This window comes from Leptodactylus fuscus, unplaced genomic scaffold (assembly GCF_031893055.1).
Source record: "Leptodactylus fuscus isolate aLepFus1 unplaced genomic scaffold, aLepFus1.hap2 HAP2_SCAFFOLD_702, whole genome shotgun sequence".
Classification (NCBI taxonomy): domain Eukaryota; kingdom Metazoa; phylum Chordata; class Amphibia; order Anura; family Leptodactylidae; genus Leptodactylus; species Leptodactylus fuscus.
The window spans coordinates 55,273-66,033 of record NW_027440738.1 but is presented as its reverse complement, the minus strand read 5'-3'; the positions used below and the strand labels follow the sequence as shown (position 1 = coordinate 66,033).

The window sequence follows — 10,761 nt, the reverse complement described above, 5'->3', positions numbered from 1 at the left end:
AGCCGTTCAGCCCCGCCCACCTTATGACGTCACACCATCATGGCGGCGCAGTGAGCTCCGGCGTGTGTGTAGCGGCCGCGCTGGATGTGAGGTGAGGCCCGGGATACGGACAGGGGGCGGGAGCCGTATATGGAGGCATGTACCACCCTGCAGGCCCGGACACCCCCCGCACAGTCCTCAGGGTGGCGCTGTCTGTATGAGGGGCAGTCACATGACACATAACCCCTTCATTTCCGGACCTGTTTGCGGTTTGGCGCCCCCTCCCCTATATATTGTACGGTCAGTCAGATTGGTGGTCACGTGTCGGTGTCAGGACGTGGCCTGTGATGTCATCAGATTGTCGCCCCTTTAACCCTTTCATCTCTTGTACTTAGACCCCCCAATATGGAGAACTACAAGAAGGTTCGTGTGGAGGAGAAGCCCCCGGAGCCGCCGTTTCCCGCCCTCCCCCCGGATATCATCGAGATGAAGGTGAAAGACGGCAGCAAAATCCGTAACCTGATGGGATTCGCCATCGGAAAGATGGAGGAGGGGAGCGTGCGGCAGATCCTGTTCAGCGGCGGCGGGAAGGCGCTCAGTAAGACCATCACCTGCGTGGAGATCATGAAGCGGAGGGTGAAGGATCTGCACCAGATCACCAAGATCTTCTACCGGCCCACCGAGGAGATCTGGGAGCCGATTGTGGCGGAAGTGGGGCTGGACCCGCTGACCGTCAAGAGGAACAGCCCCTCCATCTGCGTCCTGCTCAGTAAGGACCCCCTGGACAGCAGCGAGCCCGGCTACCAGGCGCCCGGAGACTACGACTCCATGTGGGCCCAGGAACTGAAGGGGGAGTCCAGGGGGCCGAAGAGGAGGAGACCGGGGATGGGGGGCCGAGGCGCCGGGATCGGGAGGAAGCAGGCAAAACCGCCCGCAGGGCGAGGGGAGACCCCCAAGAAGGCGTAGAGACCCCGCACACATTGTCTATAGGCTGGGGACGTATGGTGTCTGGCCTCGGGGTGCAGGACCCCCCTGTATACTGCGCAGGTCAAAGGTCAAGACAACTGCACAGCCCGGACGGATCCGACACGTTTATTGATGAGCGACGTTCTGGGTTTTCTTTCCTTTATGTAAATGGGGTGAGACGAAGCTCCGCCCCCAATAAATGTCTATTTTATTACATCATCGTCTCCAGCCGCCATTACTAAAGCGTCTGATCTCACAGGAGTCTCCTCCGACCTCTGTATTAGGAGACCCTGGACTGATCCCACTACATGGGGGAGGGGGATGTACTGAATAGCATTAGGGTTCCATCAAAAGCTCTATAACGGTATATAGTGATGTCATCTATGATGTCATCAGCCGTAGCCCCTCCCCTGGATCAGCATCACAGCCTGTCCATACACTGAACCAGCAGAGGGGGCAGATATTAAATAGAAATAAGTGGTGGAAGGTCCTCTGTGACCCCCGATGTCTGGGGGTGCCCCCTGTATACTGTGTACAGTAGTTCGGCTCCTCCTCTGTGACCCCCGATGTCTGGAGGTGCCCCCTGTATACTGTGTAGTTCGGCTCCTCTGTGACCCCCGATGTCTGGGGGTGCCCCCTGTATACTGTGTACAGTAGTTCGGCTCCTCTGTGACCCCTGATGTCTGGGGTGCCCCCTGTATACTGTGTACAGTAGTTCGGCTCCTCCTCTGTGACCCCCGATGTCTGGAGGTGCCCCCTGTATACTGTGTACAGTAGTTCGGCTCCTCCTCTGTGACCCCCGATGTCTGGGGGTGCCCCCTGTATACTGTGTACAGTAGTTCAGCTCCTCCTCTGTGACCCCGATGTCTGGGGGTGCCCCCTGTATACTGTGTACAGTAGTTCGGCTCCTCTGTGACCCCCGATGTCTGGGGGTGCCCCCTGTATACTGTGTACAGTAGTTCAGCTCCTCCTCTGTGACCCCCGATGTCTGGAGGTGCCCCCTGTATACGGTGTACAGTAGTTCGGCTCCTCTGTGACCCCTGATGTCTGGGGGTGCCCCCTGTATACTGTGTACAGTAGTTCGGCTCCTCTGTGACCCCCGATGTCTGGGGGTGCCCCCTGTATACTGTGTACAGTAGTTCGGCTCCTCCTCTGTGACCCCTGATGTCTGGGGGTGCCCCCTGTATACTGTGTACAGTAGTTCGGCTCCTCTGTGACCCCCGATGTCTGGGGTGCCCCCTGTATACTGTGTACAGTAGTTCGGCTCCTCCTCTGTGACCCCTGATGTCTGGGGGTGCCCCCTGTATACTGTGTACAGTAGTTCGGCTCCTCTGTGACCCCTGATGTCTGGGGGTGCCCCCTGTATACTGTGTACAGTAGTTCGGCTCCTCTGTGACCCCCGATGTCTGGGGGTGCCCCCTGTATACTGTGTACAGTAGTTCGGCTCCTCCTCTGTGACCCCTGATGTCTGGGGGTGCCCCCTGTATACTGTGTACAGTAGTTCGGCTCCTCTGTGACCCCCGATGTCTGGGGTGCCCCTGTATACTGTGTACAGTAGTTCGGCTCCTCCTCTGTGACCCCCGATGTCTGGGGGTGCCGCCTGTATACTGTGTACAGTAGTTCGGCTCCTCTGTGACCCCGATGTCTGGGGGTGCCCCCTGTATACTGTGTACAGTAGTCCGGCTCCTCTGTGACCCCCGATGTCTGGAGGTGCCCCCTGTATACTGTGTACAGTAGTTCGGCTCCTCCTGTGTGACCCCCGATGTCTGGGCGTGCCCCCTGTATACTGTGTACAGTAGTTCGGCTCCTCCTCTGTGACCCCTGATGTCTGGGGGTGCCCCCTGTATACTGTGTACAGTAGTTCGGCTCCTCCTCTGTGACCCCCGATGTCTGGGGGTGCCCCCTGTATACTGTGTACAGTAGTTCGGCTCCTCTGTGACCCCCGATGTCTGGAGGTGCCCCCTGTATACTGTGTACAGTAGTTCGGCTCCTCTGTGACCCCCGATGTCTGGAGGTGCCCCCTGTATACTGTGTACAGTAGTTCGGCTCCTCTGTGACCCCTGATGTCTGGGGGTGCCACCTGTATACTGTGTACAGTAGTTCGGCTCCTCCTCTGTGACCCCCGATGTCTGGGGGTGCCACCTGTATACTGTGTACAGTAGTTCGGCTCCTCCTCTGTGACCCCCGATGTCTGGGGGTGCCCCTGTATACTGTGTACAGTAGTTCGGCTCCTCTGTGACCCCTGATGTCTGGGGGTGCCCCCTGTATACTGTGTACAGTAGTTCGGCTCCTCCTCTGTGACCCCTGATGTCTGGGGGTGCCCCCTGTATACTGTGTACAGTAGTTCGGCTCCTCTGTGACCCCCGATGTCTGGGGGTGCCCCCTGTATACTGTGTACAGTAGTTCGGCTCCTCCTCTGTGACCCCTGATGTCTGGGGTGCCCCCTGTATACTGTGTACAGTAGTTCGGCTCCTCTGTGACCCCCGATGTCTGGGGTGCCCCCTGTATACTGTGTACAGTAGTTCGGCTCCTCCTCTGTGACCCCTGATGTCTGGGGGTGCCCCCTGTATACTGTGTACAGTAGTTCGGCTCCTCCTGTGTGACCCCGATGTCTGGGCGTGCCCCCTGTATACTGTGTACAGTAGTTCGGCTCCTCCTCTGTGACCCCTGATGTCTGGGGGTGCCCCCTGTATACTGTGTACAGTAGTTCGGCTCCTCCTCTGTGACCCCCGATGTCTGGGGGTGCCCCCTGTATACTGTGTACAGTAGTTCGGCTCCTCTGTGACCCCCGATGTCTGGAGGTGCCCCCTGTATACTGTGTACAGTAGTTCGGCTCCTCCTCTGTGACCCCCGATGTCTGGGGGTGCCCCCTGTATACTGTGTACAGTAGTTCGGCTCCTCTGTGACCCCCGATGTCTGGGGGTGCCCCCTGTATACTGTGTACAGTAGTTCGGCTCCTCCTCTGTGACCCCCGATGTCTGGGGGTGCCCCTGTATACTGTGTACAGTAGTTCGGCTCCTCTGTGACCCCCGATGTCTGGAGGTGCCCCTGTATACTGTGTACAGTAGTTCGGCTCCTCTGTGACCCCTGATGTCTGGAGGTGCCCCCTGTATACTGTGTACAGTAGTTCGGCTCCTCTGTGACCCCTGATGTCTGGGGGTGCCACCTGTATACTGTGTACAGTAGTTCGGCTCCTCTGTGACCCCTGATGTCTGGAGGTGCCCCCTGTATACTGTGTACAGTAGTTCGGCTCCTCTGTGACCCCCGATGTCTGGAGGTGCCCCCTGTATACTGTGTACAGTAGTTCGGCTCCTCCTCTGTGACCCCCGATGTCTGGGGGTGCCACCTGTATACTGTGTACAGTAGTTCGGCTCCTCCTCTGTGACCCCCGATGTCTGGGGGTGCCCCCTGTATACTGTGTACAGTAGTTCGGCTCCTCTGTGACCCCTGATGTCTGGGGGTGCCCCCTGTATACTGTGTACAGTAGTTCGGCTCCTCTGTAACCCCCGATGTCTGGGGGTGCCCCCTGTATACTGTGTACAGTAGTTCGGCTCCTCCTCTGTGACCCCCGATTGTCTGGAGGTGCCCCCTGTATATTGTGTACAGTAGTTCGGCTCCTCTGTGACCCCCGATGTCTGGGGGTGCCCCCTGTATACTGTGTACAGTAGTTCGGCTCCTCCTCTGTGACCCCTGATGTCTGGGGGTGCCCCCTGTATACTGTGTACAGTAGTTCGGCTCCTCCTCTGTGACCCCCGATGTCTGGGGGTGCCCCCTGTATACTGTGTACAGTAGTTCGGCTCCTCTGTGACCCCGATGTCTGGGGGTGCCCCCTGTATACTGTGTACAGTAGTTCGGCTCCTCTGTGACCCCTGATGTCTGGGGGTGCCCCCTGTATACTGTGTACAGTAGTTCGGCTCCTCTGTAACCCCCGATGTCTGGGGGTGCCCCCTGTATACTGTGTACAGTAGTTCGGCTCCTCCTCTGTGACCCCGATGTCTGGGGGTGCCCCCTGTATATTGTGTACAGTAGTTCGGCTCCTCCTCTGTGACCCCGATGTCTGGGGGTGCCCCCTGTATACTGTGTACAGTAGTTCGGCTCCTCTGTGACCCCCGATGTCTGGGGGTGCCCCCTGTATACTGTGTACAGTAGTTCGGCTCCTCCTCTGTGACCCCTGATGTCTGGGGGTGCCCCCTGTATACTGTGTACAGTAGTTCGGCTCCTCTGTGACCCCCGATGTCTGGGGGTGCCCCCTGTATACTGTGTACAGTAGTTCGGCTCCTCCTCTGTGACCCCCGATGTCTGGGGGTGCCCCCTGTATACTGTGTACAGTAGTTCGGCTCCTCCTCTGTGACCCCCGATGTCTGGGGGTGCCCCCTGTATACTGTGTACAGTAGTTCGGCTCCTCCTCTGTGACCCCGATGTCTGGGGGTGCCCCCTGTATACTGTGTACAGTAGTTCGGCTCCTCTGTGACCCCCGATGTCTGGGGGTGCCCCCTGTATACTGTGTACAGTAGTTCGGCTCCTCCTCTGTGACCCCTGATGTCTGGGGGTGCCCCCTGTATACTGTGTACAGTAGTTCGGCTCCTCTGTGACCCCCGATGTCTGGGGGTGCCCCCTGTATACTGTGTACAGTAGTTCGGCTCCTCCTCTGTGACCCCCGATGTCTGGGGGTGCCCCCTGTATACTGTGTACAGTAGTTCGGCTCCTCCTCTGTGACCCCCGATGTCTGGGGGTGCCCCTGTATACTGTGTACAGTAGTTCGGCTCCTCCTCTGTGACCCCCGATGTCTGGAGGTGCCCCCCTGTATACTGTGTACAGTAGTTCGACTCCTCCTCTGTGACCCCCGATGTCTGGGGGTGCCCCCTGTATACTGTGTACAGTAGTTCGACTCCTCTATGACCCCCGATGTCTGGGGGTGCCCCCTGTATACTGTGTACAGTAGTTCGGCTCCTCCTCTGTGACCCCGATGTCTGGGGGTGCCCCCCTGTATACTGTGTACAGTAGTTCGGCTCCTCTGTGACCCCCGATGTCTGGAGGTGCCCCCTGTATACTGTGTACAGTAGTTCGGCTCCTCTCTGACCCCCGATGTCTGGGGGTGCCCCCTGTATACTGTGTACAGTAGTTCGGCTCCTCCTCTGTGACCCCCGATGTCTGGAGGTGCCCCCTGTATACTGTGTACAGTAGTTCGGCTCCTCCTCTGTGACCCCCGATGTCTGGGGGTTCCCCCCTGTATACTGTGTACAGTAGTTCGGCTCCTCTGTGACCCCTGATGTCTGGGGGTGCCCCCTGTATACTGTGTACAGTAGTTCGGCTCCTCCTCTGTGACCCCCGATGTCTGGGGGTGCCCCCTGTATACTGTGTACAGTAGTTCGCTCCTCCTCTGTGACCCCTGATGTCTGGAGGTGCCCCCTGTATACTGTGTACAGTAGTTCGGCTCCTCTGTGACCCCTGATGTCTGGGGGTGCCCCCTGTATACTGTGTACAGTAGTTCGGCTCCTCTGTGACCCCCGATGTCTGGGGGTGCCCCCTGTATACTGTGTACAGTAGTTCGGCTCCTCCTCTGTGACCCCCGATGTCTGGGGGTGCCCCCTGTATACTGTGTACAGTAGTTCGGCTCCTCTGTGACCCCCGATGTCTGGGGGTGCCCCCTGTATACTGTGTACAGTAGTTCGGCTCCTCTGTGACCCCCGATGTCTGGGGGTGCCCCCTGTATACTGTGTACAGTAGTTCGGCTCCTCTGTGACCCCCGATGTCTGGGGGTGCCCCCTGTATACTGTGTACAGTAGTTCGGCTCCTCCTCTGTGACCCCTGATGTCTGGGGGTGCCCCCTGTATACTGTGTACAGTAGTTCGGCTCCTCCTCTGTGACCCCCGATGTCTGGGGTGCCCCCTGTATACTGTGTACAGTAGTTCGGCTCCTCCTCTGTGACCCCCGATGTCTGGGGGTGCCCCCTGTATACTGTGTACAGTAGTTCGGCTCCTCTGTGACCCCGATGTCTGGAGGTGCCCCCTGTATACTGTGTACAGTAGTTCGGCTCCTCCTCTGTGACCCCCGATGTCTGGGGGTGCCCCCTGTATACTGTGTACAGTAGTTCGGCTCCTCTGTGACCCCCGATGTCTGGAGGTGCCCCCTGTATACTGTGTACAGTAGTTCGGCTCCTCCTCTGTGACCCCTGATGTCTGGGGGTGCCCCCTGTATACTGTGTACAGTAGTTCCGCTCCTCCTCTGTGACCCCGATGTCTGGGGGTGCCCCCTGTATATTGTGTACAGTAGTTCGGCTCCTCCTCTGTGACCCCCGATGTCTGGGGTGCCCCCTGTATACTGTGTACAGTAGTTCGGCTCCTCTGTGACCCCTGATGTCTGGGGGTGCCCCCTGTATACTGTGTACAGTAGTTCGGCTCCTCTGTGACCCCCGATGTCTGGGGGTGCCCCCTGTATACTGTGTACAGTAGTTCGGCTCCTCTGTGACCCCCGATGTCTGGGGGTGCCCCCTGTATACTGTGTACAGTAGTTCGGCTCCTCCTCTGTCACCCCCGATGTCTGGGGGTGCCCCCTGTATACTGTGTAGTTCGGCTCCTCTGTGACCCCGATGTCTGGGGGTGCCCCCTGTATACTGTGTACAGTAGTTCGGCTCCTCCTCTGTGACCCCTGATGTCTGGGGGTGCCCCCTGTATACTGTGTACAGTAGTTCGGCTCCTCCTCTGTGACCCCCGATGTCTGGAGGTGCCCCCTGTATACTGTGTACAGTAGTTCGGCTCCTCCTCTGTCACCCCCAATGTCTGGGGGTGCCCCCTGTATACTGTGTAGTTCGGCTCCTCTGTGACCCCGATGTCTGGGGGTGCCCCCTGTATACTGTGTACAGTAGTTCGGCTCCTCCTCTGTGACCCCCGATGTCTGGGGGTGCCCCCTGTATACTGTGTACAGTAGTTCGGCTCCTCCTCTGTGACCCCTGATGTCTGGGGGTGCCCCCTGTATACTGTGTACAGTAGTTCCGCTCCTCCTCTGTGACCCCGATGTCTGGGGGTGCCCCCTGTATATTGTGTACAGTAGTTCGGCTCCTCCTCTGTGACCCCCGATGTCTGGGGGTGCCCCCTGTATACTGTGTACAGTAGTTCGGCTCCTCTGTGACCCCCGATGTCTGGGGGTGCCCCCTGTATACTGTGTACAGTAGTTCGGCTCCTCCTCTGTGACCCCCGATGTCTGGGGGTGCCCCCTGTATACTGTGTACAGTAGTTCGGCTCCTCTGTGTCCCCTGATGTCTGGGGGTGCCCCCTGTATACTGTGTACAGTAGTTCGGCTCCTCCTCTGTGACCCCCGATGTCTGGGGGTGCCCCCTGTATACTGTGTACAGTAGTTCGGCTCCTCTGTGACCCCCGATGTCTGGGGGTGCCCCCTGTATACTGTGTACAGTAGTTCGGCTCCTCTGTGACCCCCGATGTCTGGGGGTGCCCCCTGTATACTGTGTACAGTAGTTCGGCTCCTCTGTGACCCCCGATGTCTGGGGGTGCCCCCTGTATACTGTGTACAGTAGTTCGGCTCCTCCTCTGTGACCCCCGATGTCTGGGGGTGCCCCCTGTATACTGTGTACAGTAGTTCGGCTCCTCCTCTGTGACCCCCGATGTCTGGGGGTGCCCCCTGTATACTGTGTACAGTAGTTCGGCTCCTCTGTGACCCCCGATGTCTGGAGGTGCCCCCTGTATACTGTGTACAGTAGTTCGGCTCCTCCTCTGTGTCCCCTGATGTCTGGGGGTGCCCCCTGTATACTGTGTACAGTAGTTCGGCTCCTCCTCTGTGACCCCCGATGTCTGGAGGTGCCCCTGTATACTGTGTACAGTAGTTCGGCTCCTCCTCTGTGACCCCTGATGTCTGGAGGTGCCCCCTGTATACTGTGTACAGTAGTTCGGCTCCTCTGTGACCCTGATGTCTTGGGGTGCCCCCTGTATACTGTGTACAGTAGTTCGGCTCCTCATCTGTGACCCCCGATGTCTGGAGGTGCCCCCTGTATACTGTGTACAGTAGTTCGGCTCCTCCTCTGTGACCCCCGATGTCTGGAGGTGCCCCCTGTATACTGTGTACAGTAGTTCGGCTCCTCCTCTGTGACCCCCGATGTCTGGGGGTGCCCCCTGTATACTGTGTACAGTAGTTCGGCTCCTCCTCTGTGACCCCTGATGTCTGGAGGTGCCCCCTGTATACTGTGTACAGTAGTTCGGCTCCTCTGTGACCCCCGATGTCTGGAGGTGCCCCCTGTATACTGTGTACAGTAGTTCGGCTCCTCTGTGACCCCCGATGTCTGGGGGTGCCCCCTGTATACTGTGTACAGTAGTTCGGCTCCTCTGTGACCCCCGATGTCTGGGGGTGCCCCCTGTATACTGTGTACAGTAGTTCGGCTCCTCCTCTGTGACCCCCGATGTCTGGGGGTGCCCCCTGTATATTGTGTACAGTAGTTCGGCTCCTCTGTGACCCCCGATGTCTGGAGGTGCCCCCTGTATACTGTGTACAGTAGTTCGGCTCCTCCTCTGTGACCCCCGATGTCTGGGGGTGCCCCTGTATACTGTGTACAGTAGTTCGGCTCCTCTGTGACCCCCGATGTCTGGGGGTGCCCCCTGTATACTGTGTACAGTAGTTCGGCTCCTCTGTGACCCCTGATGTCTGGGGGTGCCCCCTGTATACTGTGTACAGTAGTTCGGCTCCTCTGTAACCCCCGATGTCTGGGGGTGCCCCCTGTATACTGTGTACAGTAGTTCGGCTCCTCCTCTGTGTCCCCTGATGTCTGGGGGTGCCCCCTGTATACTGTGTACAGTAGTTCGGCTCCTCCTCTGTGACCCCCGATGTCTGGGGGTGCCCCCTGTATACTGTGTACAGTAGTTCGGCTCCTCTGTGACCCCTGATGTCTGGGGGTGCCCCCTGTATACTGTGTACAGTAGTTCGGCTCCTCCTCTGTGACCCCTGATGTCTGGGGGTGCCCCCTGTATACTGTGTACAGTAGTTCGGCTCCTCTGTGACCCCCGATGTCTGGGGGTGCCCCCTGTATACTGTGTACAGTAGTTCGGCTCCTCCTCTGTGACCCCTGATGTCTGGGGGTGCCCCCTGTATACTGTGTACAGTAGTTCGGCTCCTCTGTGACCCCCGATGTCTGGGGTGCCCCCTGTATACTGTGTACAGTAGTTCGGCTCCTCCTCTGTGACCCCTGATGTCTGGGGGTGCCCCCTGTATACTGTGTACAGTAGTTCGGCTCCTCTGTGACCCCCTGATGTCTGGGGGTGCCCCCTGTATACTGTGTACAGTAGTTCGGCTCCTCTGTGACCCCCGATGTCTGGGGGTGCCCCCTGTATACTGTGTACAGTAGTTCCGCTCCTCCTCTGTGACCCCTGATGTCTGGGGGTGCCCCCTGTATACTGTGTACAGTAGTTCGGCTCCTCTGTGACCCCCGATGTCTGGGGTGCCCCCTGTATACTGTGTACAGTAGTTCGGCTCCTCCTCTGTGACCCCCGATGTCTGGGGGTGCCGCTGTATACTGTGTACAGTAGTTCGGCTCCTCTGTGACCCCCGATGTCTGGGGGTGCCCCCTGTATACTGTGTACAGTAGTCGGCTCCTCTGTGACCCCCCCCGATGTCTGGAGGTGCCCCTGTATACTGTGTACAGTAGTTCGGCTCCTCCTGTGTGACCCCCGATGTCTGGGCGTGCCCCCTGTATACTGTGTACAGTAGTTCGGCTCCTCCTCTGTGACCCCTGATGTCTGGGGGTGCCCCCTGTATACTGTGTACAGTAGTTCGGCTCCTCCTCTGTGACCCCCGATGTCTGGGGGTGCCCCCTGT

At 58.4% G+C, this 10,761-nt stretch overlaps 1 protein-coding gene across 1 annotated transcript; it reads left to right on the top strand.

Moving 5' to 3' along the window:
* Positions 1 to 15: 15 nt before the first annotated feature.
* On the top strand, positions 16 to 1,161 carry LOC142188728 (ribonuclease P protein subunit p25-like protein). The gene is made up of 2 exons (XM_075261967.1): positions 16 to 91; positions 375 to 1,161. Exons 1-2 carry the CDS (start codon positions 24 to 26, stop codon positions 943 to 945), a joined length of 639 nt encoding a protein of 212 aa, XP_075118068.1. The 5' UTR covers positions 16 to 23; the 3' UTR covers positions 946 to 1,161.
* Positions 1,162 to 10,761: the final 9,600 nt, after the last annotated feature.